Below are 18,563 nucleotides of genomic sequence, written 5' to 3'. Positions count from 1 at the left end.
AATCTGTCAGATTCTTCAGGTATATATTTATTGGCACAAACACAACAAAACCCCCCACAAGAAGATTAAAAATTTAGTACCTCTTATTATCTCAAAAATGTTATCTTCCTTTCTCCCTTTAAATTAAGAACTATATCTCACATTTTCAAATAAAATTAGCACCTTGCTATTTAGGAACTGTTCTCACACTAGAGTAACTTGCCTACATACAAAACTGCATCCGGTAAATTTATTCCTGAAGGAAGCTGTTTGCAACCTGCACATTCTTCGCAGTTTTACAAGTGACCCACACATGTCAACAAAGCAAGTCCACTGTGTCAGGTAGTTGAACTGTGTAACGCAGCACTGGGCTGAGGGTGTGGACATACTGTGCAAAACAGGGAATGTGCAAGATTCACTACTGCCGATTTTGAATTCATGAACTGTGCTATTCAACAGATTTCAATACGCAAAAATATAGTTTCAAAAGGACCAGTCAGCATTAGTGAAAAATACTAAACCAAATCCCAAAACTTAACACTTTAAAAAATTCTTCTGTTCTGTAAATTTCTTAAGAGCTTCCCACAGGTTCTGTTTCTGATGCTCTCAACCAAGATTTGCCTAATGACAAACAGTTTACTCAGAAATCTGTTACTTCAGAAAACTGAAAAGAGAAAACACGTGGCGTACCAGATGAGCTCTCACACTTGCAGCGCTCTAGAACAGATCAAGGTATTTCACCCGACCACCTGGCCCGGTGAACACAAAACTGTCCCTAAGCATATCAGCACACGGTCATTCCCTTGACTTGCACAGATAATACTAGACATTTAATTTTAAACCCGTGTTCATTCATTCCATATGAATAAAACATATTCCAGAAACACACTCTGGAAGCCTCTCCTGCCCGGCTCTCTGGATAGAGAGGCTGCAGGTATTCTCACCAGCCAGTTCAAGGCCGGCTGTTGGCACAGGGCTCCATCTACCGGTTTGCGATCCTGCACCCCGCAAGGAAGAGCTAGTGGGAAAAAAAATCTCAACAGCTATTTTCATCTCTGTTTGCTAATGAGATCAGGATATTCAGAAAACACTACTGGTTCAGAAGAAAACAGTCAAGCAAATACATGCACTCACACAGGCTAGGTGGAAACAAGTTGTATATATATGAAATCTTTTATTATCCCTTAATATTTGTAAAATGCATCTCAAACACTGCTCTGAAGAACCACCATTTTTCTACAAGAAGCAACATATGACTATACACTCCCAATCCAGATATAAAAATTTTTGGTTCCTTCTCAAAGCAAGCAAATAAGCAAACACAGATAACTCAGAAAAATTACTGAAAATTAACTGCATAATATCTACACAATTTAGGATATTGGAGGTAGTCTTATCTTAAAAAAGGGGGATTCCTGAATGTAAAGAAGCAAAAAAGTTTCAGTAGACTGCCATCAGTTTTCATCAAGGGTATTTCTGCACTGTATCAACTGCAGCTCATGCAGCTACACTACATCTAAAGATTAATTTGGCTACTGCTGTCACATGCAGCATTTCTCAAACTGAACCATTTTTAACCCTTGCCTTACTAACCCCTCTCTGCCTTCAATTCATGTTTGGCAGTGAAAAAGAGCAGTATCTTTTCCTCCCCAGGAACCCCTGTGTCCATCAGCTAAGCCTGTTGAGCTGAGGCTGCAGAAGAGAAGCAGGAACAGCAAGCACCAGCAGTATGACCAGTTCTGTGCAGCAGTTCAGTTAGTTACCTGAGCTTGTTTTGAATAAGCTTACCGTGGTGACTGTGGAGCAACAGCTGAGAAATGAAATAGCGCCTGCCCTATCAGCAATCACATCTAGGTGGCAAGGGCCAACAAAAGGAGAAGAAAATTGGGGTGACTGGTCAGACAAAGCAGGGCTAGGGAGATCAGCAGCTAACTTAAAAGCTGGTGCAAGAAAAGAGAAGAGGGCAGGAAAATGACAGTGAGCTCCACAACCCCCCTCCACCTAATTTCTTTAAACACCCTGTCCCATACTCAACACCATGCTGAAGGCAGCTCAGTGGGGCTCAGTACTGTCAGAGGCACAAGAACAATGGGGTCAGGGTAAGGGAATCCCCCCAAAAATACCTACATCACTCACACTGTACCAATATGTAAGAAAAGATGAGAATAATTTAGCCAGAAACACCTGCAAACAACTAATAGATGGTCACAGCAAAAAGGCAGGAACGGAGCAAGGAGTAATAAAACCCAGGTACCACAGAAGATCCTATAAGGCAGGGAGAAGTGGTGAACAAGGACACCAAGGAATTCATGCAGTTCCTCCTGGGGCTCAGTTTTCCCAATTTAGCTTGTCCCCCTAAAATGATAGTTGGAGAGACTAATGGACAAAATCTACATGAACCTGCATAACACCACAGAATGAGAACCTGCCTTTTTTCTTTTTTAACGAAGGAAAAGCAAAATTTAAACCTTGAAGGTGTCTTTTCACTTGCTAAATTCAAATTTTAATCAAAATGGATTTTAAAATACAACTGAGCAAAACTACGCGGTTGCTGATGTCTCTTTAATGAACAATGACATCAATGCAGGCTACACTTGAGAAGGATATAGGTGTGGAACTACATCCTTTTTCATCATACATAGTCAGGTGCAAAGAGAAAAGCTTAACTTCAAGATTCCTGTGGTCTTATGAAAATAAATACCATTACAAACAGATCCAAGAATACAGACTTATTAAACACTGTTTGTTTTTCTTCAGATATAGATCATGGGAACTGAGATATTTAACTACTTCAAGCCTAACTTTTATTCAATCTTAAACTGTTTACACTGTCATCATGCTCATGGTATCCTGACAACTAGCAGAGGAAAAAGAAAAAAAAGTGGAAAAAAGTCAACTAGCATCTGTGAAAACAGATTTAAATTAGTATCTGAGTATTTGGTTGTCCTACTTGGATTACACTGAGCAATTGAATGTCTATGATACTACCTGTATCACTCATCTAGTAATATTTGTAATAAAGAAATTCAAAATCAGAACACATTGTTGTAGCTCTACAAAATGAGCTACAAAACATTCAATAAATCTTGAAATTGTGGTGAATGTTTCACAGTGCCATTTTCCTCATTATAAGGAAGGTAACAAGGAACAAATTGGTCATACAGCGCTTACGTCAAATTTGAGACAAGGAAAACCACATTCTAATATTCTGCTTTAACAGAAAATGGAAAAACAGCCTGTGCTTGTGCACACATACAAGCACACTATAGGAAAACATGATAAAAAATACTGCTTTGTTTCTCATGCTTGTATCTAAAAATTCACATAGCCAAGTTAACACATTCTCACCTACTGAGCATCTAATGTTGCAAAATCCTATAGAACCTGAAATTTTATTTACTTGAATGTGAGCCACAAGGACAACACATTGAAAAATAGAATCTTAAAGCAAATCCAACTGTAAATCAAAGAAATCTGAAATTAAGAACTGTACTTGAGAAAACCAAATTGTGCCTTTCTAAAAGTAATACTAATAACTTTATTAAACTATTACAGTGATATGAATAACTTTATTATATCAATGCAGATAATTTTATTATAGGGTGGGTATTATCTAGGCAACTACAACAAGCATAAAGGACAAAATAGAAACAGAACAATGCATTAGATATGTATCTTCTTCACATTTCACCATCTAATCTCTCTCAAACAGGACCAGCTGTTTTTAAAGAAATACATAACTATGTATCATACCATTATGAAGATAAACAGATGCTTAAAAAAAAGAACACACTTATTTTTGCATACCTTCTTTCAATAGCATTGAAGTGGCCACTGGAATGTCTTAGAATATTTTTCTAATGCTCAGTATTCTCAGTTCTGTAACTACATTGAGCTATAAGCTGAGTTAGCATTTTTCTTGCTAACTAGGCTTATCCTTTTGGCAGTCAAGCCTCTAAAATGAAGTTATATATAGGAAAATCATACAAATGAAGTTAAATCATACATATGAAAAAACACAGCAAACCCAGTACAAACTGATACTTTAATTCTTATCAGATGTAATAATTAAGCACAAAGAATGGTTCTGCTTCTTGATAAATGAGAAGACAAAGACAGGGGGTCAAATATATACACTTGGAAATAGTGTAATGAAAGAAAGCTAAAGTGGAGCTGATTACTCTCAAAGGAAACAAGCCAAGGACACCTAAAACAAAAAACAAATAATGTTTACAGTACAAAGATTTATACATATTTAACTTTGTGCATTAAAAACTGACACAATGCACAATAATATTTTTAATTGTGTAAGTGCTTTGCACAAAAGAAGTATTTTAACACTTCTCATTTCCAGACATATCAACTGCCAAGCCCTATTCGCTTTCCTCAAGTCAATCTAAACTCAGTACCATTCATTTGTTAAATTGGCAACTAATGACAATTTCTAGTTCTGGTCCCACCAAGTGTAATTCATACACACACACAATCATGAAGCAATTCTTCAGCACTAAATACTCTCTTTACAAGTGGACATTTTTATTTATATGCTAAAGTACAAGTTAGCATAAATTACTAGATTTGTACATTTTAAAAACAGCATTAAAAAATCAGTCTATTTGCTTCAAGTACAGCAATCTGATCCCATGTTAAATTCTCTCACAGTGGAACATCATACGGCATTTTCAGAACAGTTTCAATTCAGACACAACCCTGCTCTCATTTCACAAATCCTGACAGGAACTACCACCCCCTCCCTTCAAAGAGCTAATCAATAACCAAGCATTTTAATCCGTCTTTGTCCTAATACTACATCACTGAAGCAGATTAAATTTTTCTAATTTATTTCACACACTTAACATTTAAATTAGTGCATAGCTAGCTGGAATATTACTATCTAAATGAACATATAACTTAAAGATCAAATTCTGTCTTCAACAAATTTACATAAAAGGACAGAAAGGATAACATTTGTCTATCAGCATGTTACGTGGATCTCCTTAACTCAATTTGCTATGGATTTCATGGAGCAAAAATTAATGCCCCCCAGGAGCTGAACTCACTATCAATTATTTCTTCCAAATGTATAATCCCATGCTGCTGTGACTGATCCAAGTTTTGCCTCACTTAAAGGGAAGTTGGATCCATTCCTTGGTTAGCTACTCTAGCAAATGATAACATCACCGTAGATGCTGTCCTGATTTCTTTCTAATAAGATACTTTCTAAAAGATACTGTGAACCAGTCTCACGTGTTTTACTTCCTGCTAAAACTGAGAGTAATATACCGATCATAATTTTAACTACACATAATGTCAACAGAATTATATGCCTCTTTCAACATGAATTTCCAGAATACATTTCAGCAACAATAATGGCAAACAGCCTGTAGAGTCACTCACAGACCCTACTCAGCCCCTTCGCTACTCCAGAACCCACAGAAGCATTCCTGCCAGTCATCTGGCACACATGTATCCCACTGAACTCAGCACGCCTGCAAACAGACTGCCACTAAGCACCTGACCCAATAAACTTCTTTTACATGCCTGTAACGGAAAAGCACCGGCAAACAAATACAGAAAACAAGCTGCATATGTATTCCAGTGACCAGAATACAGGAACGTAGGACATAGGTACCACAATTCTATCTTTAAATTAAAAAGTGCTTTCAAAATAATGAACTGAATCACTGAGTTTTAATTCCACTGAAAACCATGAAATAAATCTGACAATGTCTTTGACAAGGCTCAGACAAGTGTAACGGTGCACAGTAAATACAACAAGCTCTTTTTCACGTTCATGTTCATTAATATACCAAGGAAACCCATAAACAACACATACTGCATTATGGTAGCTATCCACTGGCATTCAATTTAAGTGCTTATGATTCCATTACTTGTACTTGGGACAGATAAGCAGTGCCTGTTTCACATTCATACAAAAAGGCTCAAGCAATTCCATTTATTTGAGAGGATTGTAACTAACACACAGAAATATTTTAAAAAAATATGGCTTGATTCACTGATACTATGAAAATCAGAAATCAAGCCCACCAGTATTTCATTTTATAGTGGGTTGACCTTGGCTGGATGCCAGGTGCCCACCAAGCCACTCTATCATTTCCCCTCCTCAACTGTACAGCGGAGAGAAAATATAATGAAAGGCTCATGGGTCAAGATAATGACATGAAGAGATCACTCACCAATTACCATTGCAGGCAAAACAGATTCAACTTGGGGAAATTAGTTTCATTTAGTACCAATCGAATCAGAGAAGGGTAATAAGAAATAAAACCAAATCTTAAAACACTTCCCCCCACCCCTCCCTTCTTCCCAGGCTTAACTTCACTCCTGATTTTGTCAACTTCCTCTCCACAGTGGCACAGGAGTTTGGGGAATGGGGACTGCGGTCAGTCCATCACATGTTGTCTCTGCTGCTCCTTGCTCCTCAGGGGGAGGACTCCTCATACTTTTCCCCTGCACCAGCATGGGGTCCCTCCCAGGGCAGTCAGTCCTCCATGAACTTCTCCACTGCAGGTCCTTCCCACGGGCTACAGTTTGACATGAACTGCTCCAGCGTTGGTCCCCCACAAAGTCACAAGTCCTGCCAGCAAACCTGCTCCAGCATGGGTTCCTCTCTTTCCATGGGGTTACAGACTCCTTTAGGCATCCACCTGCTCTGGCATGAGCTCCTCCCTGGGCTGCAGGTGGGCATGGGCTGCAGGGCACAGCCTGCCTCACCACGGTCTGCACCGTGGGCTGCAGGGGAATCTCTGCTCTGGCACCTGGAGCATCTCCTCCCCCTCCTTCTTCACTGACCTCGGTGTCTGCAGAGTTGTTGCTCTCACATATTCTCACTCCTGCAGTTGCGCAGCAGTTTTTACCTTTCTTAAATATGTTACCACAGAGGTGCTACCACCGTTGCTGATGGGCTTGACCTTGCCCAGTGATGGGTTCATCTTGGAGCTGGCTGGCATTGGCTCTGTCAAACACAGGGGAAGCTTCCAGCAGCTTCTCAAAGAATTCATCTCCATAGCCCCTCTGCTACCAAAACCTTGCCACACGAATGCAATACACAGACAAAATATTTTCAAAATTCTAATACAAATTCTAATTCTTCAATATACCAAAGGCCACCACTCTGCTGAAACTGCCAGTTTGCATTTTAACCTGCCCTTAAAAGACATAAGTCCACATGCAGAATCACCATGTCTGCTGTTATGGTTTCTGTACCATGGCTCATGAGGCTAGCAGGAAGCACAGCAACCATCCTATCCCTTAAAAAACTGGTGGCTCAAAGCAGCAGAGATTCATCTTAACAAATGAGCATACACTGTGGTTCTTTCCATAGCTGTATTTGTTTTGCAAATAAGAGTTCAATACTGTTTCTATTACCCCTTCAAAACCATTTTCACTTAAAAAGTAAAGGTGAAAGTCAGCAATCGTACTTTCAGGAATATCTGCCAGTTCCAACATTATCCTGTAGTTAAATCTGTCAGTAGACTGTAGTCCAGAAGGATTGGTTGGCTGGTTTAAAAGTAAGTTTCAAAACATCTATTGTCCATATAGGATAACAGATGTAAAACTGAAAAGCCACCTCTGCATAGATTTGTGAGATCTGCACTAAAGTGAACTTCAAGTCAGATGAGCAATTAATAGTTTAAAAACATTTTGCTTCCCGCATGCTGCCATTAACATGCAGCATCTACTCTGTCATATGTTTGACAGCCTAAAAATTTTATGAGGAAGTAGCAAAAAGATTCATTATGGTATCTCTCAAGTTCACATGACTGATTTTAGACAAAACTGTGATCAATGGGCAGGAACCTCTCCCCCTTTTCCCTCAGCTCACATGTACCTTCTTACTTTCAATTCTAGTGAATAATTTAATGGTTCTTTCCACAGAGAATTACCAAACCCGTACTTTGTCTCCTCCCCTAACCCCTTCCAGCAAGACCTTAAAACTTCCTTACATTTTTACTAACCTAGGCACCTTCAAAAATGAATAACCCCACAAATTGCAAAAAGCTAAATCTGGGCCATGGGGCATCAGCATCTTGCTCCTATTTCTGCCAGTAATACAATGTGCTGGGTTTGTTTCGCTGCAAGATAAATAAGCCTAGTCAAGAAAAGAGGGTAATACCATAACAGAGTGCATTTCCAATTCAGCATCATCTAGAACAACTTTTATCAGGCAGGGAGATAGAGTAACAGAATGTAAAGAACAAAAGTAACATTTAATTATTAGTTTGCCCCTCTTGGTGAATGAAAAGTGAAATGAAGTGAATCCAGAAACAAAACAAAAAAGACAAGAAATCTAATCAGTTATGACGTGAAAACTGGGGAACAGATTTTTAAAATTTCACTTGCTACCCACTACTATTGGACAGAGTAGTCTCAATTACAAACTGTAATGGGAAGCAGTCTCTAAAGAACTTGCAGCATCACTATACGAAAACCTGTAATAATGACAAAAAGCATATATACAAACACCAACAATAAGGAATCATTTACTAAATCTAAGTATATAGTCTTCCTGACCACAAGATCTACTAGTTTGCTTTGAGCCTTATCAGTCTAGGTATTTAGAATAAAACTAGACAAAACATTTAATACCAGTGAAGAAATGGCCAGGATGGGAAAATTTGCTACCATATGTCCCCCCTACAGGCAGATTTACCAAGTCCTAGGAGGGCTATAAACTCCCTGATAATGCTATCACTCACCGTTATTAGAAGCATCAGTGACTGCATAGCTTCAAAACTCCACCTTCTTCCTCCAAATCTTGCAGCAGCAGCTGTTCCTACTTTCTGAAATCCTGTACACAATTTTACCTCTCAGTCTCTCCCTTCACTTTCCATACTGTAACCAGAATTTCTCCTTAGCTGGATGGACAAAACAAGTTTATCACTTTCAAGAGCCTGAATTCAATGCTGATCCTGTACCAGCGACAGGCAGAAGAGCTTGTAGTTGTCAAGATGACGGTACCTCACTGGTGTATAAGGCTCAGCCTCACGCACCTCATACAGCTGAAGGACCTTGTCATGAATGACTACATTTAACATACTTAAAAGCAAAACAAAACAAAACCAGAACTACCACATAACACAGCATGTTTACTTTAACTGTTATAACCTAGTTTTAACTCTTGTTAAACCTCACAAGATATTTAAGTTAGCGCCATAATATATTTAAATAAGCAAATAATCCAAACCAGATGGTTTCAGGTTGAACCAAGATTGTATATTCAGCAAAATTGGCCAAGAACAGATGCTCAAGGACAGGTACAGGAACAAGGCAAGCACATCACTGCCTTTCCCTAGGACTCAAATGTCCCACAGCCTCCAGAATTTGCAGCTCTGAGATCTGCTGAGCCACAAGCTCATTGCTGTGGTTAACTGATTTTTCTTCCAGGACTAAAGCACTGTAATTTAAGATTGTTCTAACAGTAGCTAGAACTCGCTGAAATATTTAAAAGAGACACTATGCTGCTGCAGGGCACTCTGAATTCCCAAACTCAGGGTGAGCAAACTCCTACAGCAACGGCACCCAGCTCCAACGACCTCCTCAGCCTCCTGTAGTTGTAACTAGACCCAGTTGTAGCTGTTCCACAGGCAAAGATTGGAGGGTGTGCTGGCTCTGATCAAACAGGCCTCTGGGTACACATACTGAACGTTTTTCTACCGAACTGTTCACACCGAGAAACCAGTCTTTTTCCGCAAGTGAAACTGACCTTCACAACACCGTCAAAAAAGCAGATTGGTATGGAACTTAATTACATTAGGAGCTGAGGTATATAACTCATTGGGGCTTCCAAAAGTCATAAATGTTCAAAAAAAGCACAGATTGCAAACTTTATTTTGGCAAGTTTTTGGTGTGGTTTGTTGGTTTTTTTTTTTCAAATGTGTTACTACAGTTCCGAGTACCCTCCACAGTTTGTTCTCACCTGACACTAAAGATCCAGCACTGACCTCCTGAATTTGTTCGGGGCAGGTTTCACCTCAGGTTCTCCAAGTCACCCCCCCCCGCCCCGAGCGCTGCCCTCCCCCCGGGAGGCGGCCGCCCGTCCGTCCCTTCCCTCCCCGCTCTGCTGACAGCCTCGGGAGCTCCAAACCGCGGACCCCCGCACAGGACACTTGCTTCCCCGGCTCTCCAGCTGCAGAGCGGGCGGTAGGTCGGGCAAGCCGGGGTCGCCCGGCAGCCACGGGACAGAAGGAGATAAGGATAACCCTGCCAAGGGGCTGTGCCGCGGGGGGGCTGCCACGGCCCAGGCAAGCTGCTAAACGGGGCAAGGGCCCGGAGGCGGCGGCCCGGCCCCAGAGGCGCGGGTGGTGAGGAGGCCGGGCAGGGCCGCTCGCCCGCGGGGAGCCGCCGAGGGCAGAGCGGCCCCTACAAACGCCGCCTCGGCGGGACGCGCCGCGCCGCCAAGCCCCGCCGCGGCACACAGTGCGAGTTCAAACCCGAGCGCCGCCGCAACAGCCACGGCCCCGCCGGGCCGCGGCCGCCTGAAGGAAGCGCCCCGCCAGCCCGTTACCTGCGCGCTCCTCCCCCGCTGCCGGCGTGCGGGAGGCCCCGCGCCGCCGCCTCCACAACAAAGCCCGCCGGCGGGCGGCGCGCGCGGCCGGGGCGCGAGGGGAGGAGGCAGAGGCGGGCGCGCGCCGCCGGAGCCGCGGGGCGGGGCGGGGCTCGCGCTCGGGGTGGCGCCGCCCCGCGGGCGGGAGAGGCGGCGCAAGGCCGGCGGCGGCGGGGACGGGTCGGGGCGCCGCGCCGCTCTGCGGGCGCCTGCCCCGCCCGGGGAACAACCGTGTCCTTCCGGGGTGTCAGCACCGGAGTGCTGCCCGGGCGGGCTGCGAACGGCACTCCCTACCGAGGGACCGACCCTGCCGGGGCTGTGAAGGAGAATGTGGTGGCGCGGGTGTCCTGGTTTGGGAAGAGGCCACACGGGAGCAGAGCCTCGAGGCGCTTTAGGAAGAGTGCAGGATGGGACGGCTGCCCTTGGCGGGGCAGTGGGGAGGGGTGGCTGGAGAACAGGGGAGATGTGCCATATAAAAAAGAGACTTGGAGCAGGAGAATTTAATTGTGTGGAGGTGAATAGATTTGGGGTTTAAATACTGAGAGACAATAGTTTCCTAACAGTAGCAGAGTTTATTTTTTTTTAAGGAGCAGGTGTTATGCTACTCTGTAAACATACCTCTATGTAAATTACATGCACTCTGAACATCATTTTTCAGTTTTTTCATGTAAACCTTTTTGTTGCAGTGACACCTTCTGCAGAAAACAAATCTAACCAACCTGTTTCTGCACCCACAGATCAACTCCAATTCCCTGTACTGCTGAACTAATGCAGCAAGTCCACCTGACTACGAGATTGGCTATTTGTACCAAGGGAACATTGCACAGGGAGACCTACATCTCTGGAACAAAAAAGTAGTGATGTTTCAGCATCTGCTTTTTGATGATACAGAACACTGAAAACACGATGATCCTGCTGTATTTATTGAGCAGCAGTCTCAAAGAGCCAAACCAAGGGAACTAAGGCAAATGTTAATGAAACATTGAAGTTAAGATTTTAATTACTTAAAGGTCACCACATTCGAAGTTTTTTAATTTAAGAAGTTATTCTGTATTCCCACGGCAATCCCCACTCTGCTCTTACATAAAGAACTCAAGTTACTGTTTATTTGCTGATGTGTGAAAATTATATAACTGAATGTTATACCTGAATATCATTCCTTTTTTGCAGTTATTAACACTTCTCTGTATATTTTTTACATTCCCTTACTTTTCAGTATCAATAAACCCACTTTTTTCCTCTAACCTTTGTTCTAAATTAACAAAGGCTACACGTCCTTTCAAGCTTGGAACCTCTATCCACTTACCAACATATGTTGCTAAACTATCACAAAACAGGCACTGACACTCTGCAAACAAACCTACCAACAGTATTATGACTTCATGAAAATACTTTCCCAAAGATACTTTTATAAATTTTTGGCTTCCAAAATACTACAGCACCTGCAATCTGTTCTCAAAACAGGAAAACATGTTTGGAAAAGTCTGAGAAATGATTTCCAGAAAAGCCTGCGAGGGGGATGAAAACACCATAGTTTCAGACCCTTGTGCACAAACCCCACTTGTAGGCTATTAAAATATTTTTCTTTCTCAAAATGCTCATCACGTAAAAATCACTGGGGTTTTGTTGGTAGAAAAAAAGGTTCTCTCCCAGTGAATGAGAGTTAAATGAGATTCATCTTGTTTCTGATAGGTTTTCATTATTTTGCTTAATTTCTTTTCAGATTCTTTCCCTCAGTCTAACACTAACCTTTGTATTTCCATCCATCCAATCTGAGAACTCTCTTTCACAACACTATCTGAAACAAATTATCTCTGACTGCCCTGCTTTCTGCCACTATAAATAATGGCATTTTAATCCCAATCTAAAATACATTTTCTCTTTTATTTATATATTTTTTTCTCATTTACTAATTAATCTCTTTGATTATGTGAATTCCATCCACCGAAATGCTGGAATACTATTTTTTCCTGTCTATCAACTTCAGGTATTTCAACTTGCACTTTTACAGTAGTTGAGTTGTGCCTTTCTTAACTTTTTCCTAAACTTTTTCCCTCTTCCTTGAGGAAAAGATGTGGTATAACTAATGCAGATTTCTCTTGTACCTTAAAGGCACCTTTCCACGACTGGAGGGTGAGAAAAACTAGCACATGTTCTCTTCAACTCTGCTACGCTATATTCCTAGAGTCAGAGTAATGAAATCCTGATTTTAGCACAATGCCTTTGGTGTGCCTAGGATTCACAGTGCCCAGGATTTTACCTTAAATGCACTACCTCAAAGGCTTTAAATGAACATCTGGAAGCCCCTCTCTTACTAAACTAAAATGTATATAAACAGCAGACTGCAGTTAAATTCCTATCTTGGACATGGAAAACAGCATAAATACACTGTTCAGACATAAGAAACAGATCTATCTTAAAATGTTTCTTAAGGAATAAAGAATTAGGTACCAACATTTGCCTTTGGTAGCTGTGCTGCAGGAATACATAAATCCACCTAGTCAAAATTATCTATGCTCTGAGTTTAGCATAAGCTGATGCCCTTGTAAAACAACAACAGTCTTGGCTTTTTTTCAGAGAAGAGAAGTTTAAAAATAAGTATGTAAAAACTACCTTTCTTTCCCATCTCTTTCGAAGAGGTGCCAGCAAATCGAGCCTCCCAGGTATATTTCAAGACGCTCAAGATCCCACACAGAATTCAGAATCACTTTGAAGATAACATGAAGGATTTCTGATGGAAAATGAATATCCTTGTCTGTGCTAACACTGTAGGGCTATTAGCAAGAAAGCAAAAAAAAAAAAACCCAAAAAAACCAACCCCAAATTATCCATGTGACTGGTTAAACAAACAGTCTAGCACCTTATTCAAGAGCCATGTCCTTAAATCCATCTTCTTTAATAGTGTACCCTTGAGATCAACAGTAGCTCTGTCTTCTCCCCCAAACTGATGTAATTGAGCTTGTATGTACCCCTGATTGTTAGAAAAGAAGCAAAGGTTGAGCTCAGAATGGACAAACCTTCCCTTGGGGTAAGAAAAATCAGCAGTACTAGAGGCTGTGGGCCATGTGCAAAAGAAGGAAACAGAGAAGAGTATGATAAACCACAGTGCTATTCAGTTAGAGGGAAGAGAACTGGAGACAAGGAGAAAATCTTTACAGCTAGATGTTAGTAACCCAGGCATTTGACTATAAAAGAGTCAGTGATACAGCAGGAAAAATAAAAGACCACCTGCAATGCTGCATCTGCTCCCAACTTTTGCAGGCTTCAAATCCACAGAAACATTTAGGTATTCAGTTGGTGATTGAGTGCTTAAGCTGTAGTTTATTAACCTGAGCTTCATTTTGAATCTGGCTCTAAGTCAAAAAGACTTTGTCTGTACTAGTAAACTGAAAGGCTCTATGCCCGTTCTCTGGCCCTGTGAATAAATGTCCTTGTGTGTTCTGCATCCATATGGCTGAACTGTCTTCCCCTTCAACGGTGCTGGCTCTCGGGGTGAGCCCACGCTGTTCCCGATGTTGTACCCTGGGGTCTTCTAGAAAAGCATGGTTTGGCCTCGGCAAAAACGATGTTGGAGACTGTGAGCAATAGCACTCACTGTGCCAGCACTCGAGCCCATGCCCTGGCACTGTTCCGTTGACTAAGATGGGCCAATAGGGCCGCGTAACACATGCGGTAGCCGCTCTCCAAGTAACAAAATACCCGTGTCCTTTGAACACCGAAAAGCTTGAACCAAAGTCTAAAGGTTTTAAAGGAACAGTATCCTTCAGAAACACGGCCGGGGAGGCAAACGGCACCCCCTTCCTAAAAGTGGAGCACCAGGGGATCTGCGGGTGTTGGCAGGTCCCGGGAGCAAACGGCCCCAGGCTGAGGAGCGAGAGGCCTTCCCCGCCAGCTCCCTGGCAGGCCGCGCAGCCTCGCCTCCCCGCCCCAGCGAGGGCGAGCCCAGCGCCGGCCGCCCCAGCTCTGCCCGAGAGGTGGGGGAGCGGGGGGTGCTGCCGGTTTCCCAGCTGGAAGAGAGCAGAGCCCTTTCTCCGCCGTGATCGCCATCAGCAGCGAGCCCGGGGCCGCCCTCTGCCCGCCGGCTACTAAAGGCCGCTGCGCCCCCGCCCCGCCCGGCCTCCCCCCGCAGATAACCGGCGGCTCCCGCCTTCCCTCCGACTCTTCCCCACCCGCCCAGCGCGGAGTCGGCCCCGGCCCGGCGGCCGCTCTCCACACACCGGCTGCCTCTCGCCGCGGCGCGGGTGAAGATGGCTCGGAAGCCCGGGGGCTTTCTGCAGGAGGCCTCTCACCAAGTCGTTGCCGGAGGCTCGGCGGGTAAGCGGGCGCGTTTCGCCTGGCCGGGGAGGGTCTGCTCGGCCCCCGCCGGCGCTCCGCCAAGCTGAGGTGAAGGCAGCCGCGCCGCCGCCCCCTCGCCGCTCTCCTCAGGCGCTGGAGCGGCGGTGGGGAACGGCCTGGCGCGGCGGCGGCTCCTCCCCCGCCGGGCTGCGCGGGCGGGCCCCTGCGGCGGCCCGGGGGTCCCGGGGGCGGGAGCGGCGCGGCGGGGCCTCGGCGTAACTTCTGTAACGGTGCTCGGGCCCCCCCGGGAGGGGAGGGGGCACTTCCCTGGGGCTGCGGGTATCTCCGTTGAACACACCCTAAGGCCCCGGGGGCGATAAGGGTGGCGGGCGGCCCCCTTCAACAGAAGCAGCCGCCGGGTCCCTCGTGAGCCGCCGGCAGCTGGCGGGGGGCAGTTGGGCCCTCCCTCACCCGAGTGGACCCGCGGCTTCTGCAAACGAGCCGCCGGCGGCGCGGAGCTGCGGGACAGGGACCGGCGTTCCCTCCCCGGCCGCGCTCCCGGCGGTGCTCACCCGCTGCCTCAGAGACACCCCCGCAGGGCGACGGGCTACGGTGGAAACGTGCCTCGGGGGGGCGGGGGGCGGTAGTACTTTTGGGAGTGTCGAGGTTACTAATTCATCACATTATTTGTGCTGCAAACTATGAATGTCAAAACTGTCTGCATCTGTGTAGTAATGGAAGCGTTGCTAGTTAATTTCTTTAGTTTATTTCCCCTAAATTGGAATAAACTTGAGGTATTTGTAAGCCTGCAGTGTAGGGAATATTTACACAATATCCTTCTCTTTCAGTGTATATTTGTAAATCCTGTTAGTATTTCAACTCTGTAGTGTGTTTTTAAGGGTTCTTTAGTGTCTCTTTTGCGGTCCAAATGCTATTTGTCATATTAATACTTCAAAGAGGAAAGCTACATGATAATGTTGCTGTCTCTTAAATGCTTCAGTGTAATGTGGGTAAGTAAAATTCTCCTGTGGGTGAGTCCTGTGAGGCTGTGACACTACATGTGAGGTGATGCTCCATTCCCTCTAATTCCCCTGCTACCCCTAAATCCACTTTTATGCATTCCTGCCACCAACACATACTTGAGTGCTTCATTTTCATGCTCATGACTCTGTATGTCCTTTGTTTTCAGCCTTCTGCTTTGACACAGAGAGATGTCACAGCAGATGCCAAGAGGTCTGCTGTCCCAGCCCTTCCAATGTATTGTATGACTGTTCATGTAGCTCTTCTGCAGCCTTGGAAATCCTAAAGCTTTTCTAGATTCTGCTTGTTACCACCCCCCTCTTCCCTTAGGAAAGAAAGGAAAGGTTTAATCTGTACTGGCCTGTTGAAGGCCTTTCATACCTGAATGGATGCTGAGGTATTTTGCCACCAGATGTTTTGCAAGATGACAGATTTATCTGCCCATAGCAGTGAGCCTGTGCCTTAGTGATTTAGATTGATCTAACTCAGTATCTTCCCATCCTCTGGCAGTAGCCTGTTTTCTTTACAGGCCCTCTTTGTTCATAGAAGAACTGACAGTTTGGCTACATACTGGAAAGAAAATTGTCATTTAGATAAAGGCAAAATTTCACAGAACTAAAATTGGAAAGTGTGTTTGAGGGTGGTGTAGGGAAAAGACAGCATGAAAACTATTTGCTGATCTGGTAGGCATAAATGTTAAGGTGAGAGAAGTCTCAATTCAAGGAGACAAGTAATCTGCATGTGACACTTTTAAAGGTTTAATGTGAGAGGCCTGTTGAATCTAATCCAGAGGCATACTGTTAAACGATAACTTGCATCCTTTTGCTTAGCCTCCTCTCAGGCAGGCAGGTTCCTTAGCTCCATCACTACCCTTAAATCTGTACAGAAACTTCTACTCATTGGTTTTGAAAAAAAAAACAGTAAGGACTCTCTTCTAGGTCTGTGAACAACACTAAAATTGTACCAGAGGGATTGGTAAATGTATGTTTTAAGTGGGAGTTCTAAGGTATTAGCGGGAAATGGCTCAAACGTGAAAACTTTCTTGACAGCTTAAACCTCAATGGTGTTTTTCTTGGTGATTTATAGAGAAGATAGAAGAGGAAGACTGTAGCTTTGAGGTCTTCAGTCTAAAGGTTAAATTTCTCAGGCAAGTGTGGATCCAACATGGAAAAGGTGGAAGCAGGGAGGAAAGGATTGAGGGCAAGAGCTGTTGAGAGTATACATCATATTTCATCCTAGTGACGAATTTGGTTCCCTGACCTTAGTTTCCCAGCATCACTTTAGACACCCTATATTGCTTTTGGCTGCCTCTGCAGAAGGACACAGGGCTTTTGTAGGTGCTTTGTCATATTTACTGGCCTCATGTGAATGTCACAGATATCCTAGCGTGGCTTTGCTGCCTGTACCACAGTCTGGTATTTAGAAGGAAACTGAAAAAAAATCATTGTGGTGAACTAATGTTTAGATTTTTAAGAAGTTCTGATCATCTTAACTCATACAGTTAAGCACAAGGAATGTATGAAACTGTAAGAAAGGTGCTGTAAGTTGGTGCCTTTGTCAAAATGATGGGAAAGTAGTGAGGTAGTTGGGGAATGAACTGCACAGCAGAATAGGTGTAATTGAAGGGTTGGAAATATTGTCTGCATAAGTAAAATGAGAGGTTATTTAGCATCTGCATGTGTGATGCAAAAGGATCTGTTAAGTGATTCTGCTAGGTCGAGTGGAAAATGATTAGAGATAAGCCTAAACTGTCAGAACAGGAAGAAAGGGATTTTTTTAAGCTTTATGGAAGATGACAGGACTTGTTCACAGACTTAATAAAGACAGGGGAAGAGGAAAGAAAGAAATCAAGCATGACCCCAAGTCTACAGGACTGATAAAATGGAAGATACTGGCATGCTGAAGGAAGGAGAAATGAAAGTATTCAGTGTTGTAAAGGAAAAGATCTAAACACATTAGCTGTCTGAAGCATTTCTAACTCGAATGGTGCTCTGCTGTAATTGAACTGTAAAACACCAGCATGACAGGATCTTATGTGTACTTCATGTCTGCGGCAAGGGGTGCATCTGCTCCTGTGTGGCTCATAATTTGTCTTTGTATTAAATTGAAAGCTCTGCTTTCTGAGGGTGAACTCAAATATGAACAAAGTCTTACTTGGTCTTGGCTTATGTTCTTTCTGCTGGCATTCGGTTTGCTCCCATCTTTTAGATTCCTGAACAGAGGTTAATAGCACTATTGAAAATACTTGGTTTGTTTGCTTGCCTGGCTGTATGACAATAGTGAGGAACAGGACTTCAGTTGAAATGTAATTGGGACACTTTGTTAGTAAGTTTGGTCCCTTCTAGTGCAGTGAACTGCAGGCATACTCCTTTTCTCTAGTGGTTAATTAGTAAACTAAGGTATGTATGGAATTTATAGAAAAAATCAAACAAAATTAACTCTGTAAGAATCACAACTTGGAAATCTAGTCAGATCTATAGCAGTTCTTCAAAAGGCTGTTTGAGAAGTTCAGTCAATGCAGGGCTCAAGTTACAGGCAGAATTATTTCTCTAATTCACAATGATCAAAAAATCCTTGTGTGTCTGCCTGTACTGAATACTGCAAAGTATGCTGTGTGATACCCAGGTCGATTTGCCAAGACATCCTTGTGACAGTGTCTGGAGTCAATTTGAATAATGAAGTGCAAAGGTCATCATAAACAATTGCACAGATGACCCCTGGC

General features: G+C 43.5%; 2 protein-coding genes across 3 annotated transcripts in view; one reads left to right on the top strand and one right to left on the bottom strand.

The window, feature by feature from the left end:
• The window catches only part of MIPOL1 (mirror-image polydactyly 1), a 186,762-nt gene extending 176,184 nt beyond the window's left edge, over nt 1-10,578 (bottom strand). Inside the window, exon 1 of the mRNA XM_074909904.1 lies at nt 10,508-10,578. The gene's annotated coding sequence lies outside the window, so the exon portion shown is untranslated. The remainder of the gene's footprint in view (nt 1-10,507) is intronic.
• A 2,913-nt stretch (nt 10,579-13,491) lies between these two features.
• Nucleotides 13,492-18,563, top strand: part of SLC25A21 (solute carrier family 25 member 21) — a 260,673-nt gene continuing 255,601 nt past the window's right edge. For both annotated transcript variants that reach the window (XM_074909907.1, XM_074909905.1), the window contains exon 1: nt 13,492-14,860. In XM_074909907.1, coding sequence (XP_074766008.1) covers nt 14,794-14,860 — 67 coding nt within the window. In that variant the 5' untranslated portion in view covers nt 13,492-14,793. The remainder of the gene's footprint in view (nt 14,861-18,563) is intronic.

The sequence above is a fragment of the Athene noctua genome, chromosome 6 (assembly GCF_965140245.1).
Source record: "Athene noctua chromosome 6, bAthNoc1.hap1.1, whole genome shotgun sequence".
Lineage (NCBI taxonomy): Eukaryota > Metazoa > Chordata > Aves > Strigiformes > Strigidae > Athene > Athene noctua.
The sequence above is the reverse complement of the archived record's forward strand: the minus strand, read 5'-3'. Positions and strand labels throughout refer to the sequence as shown.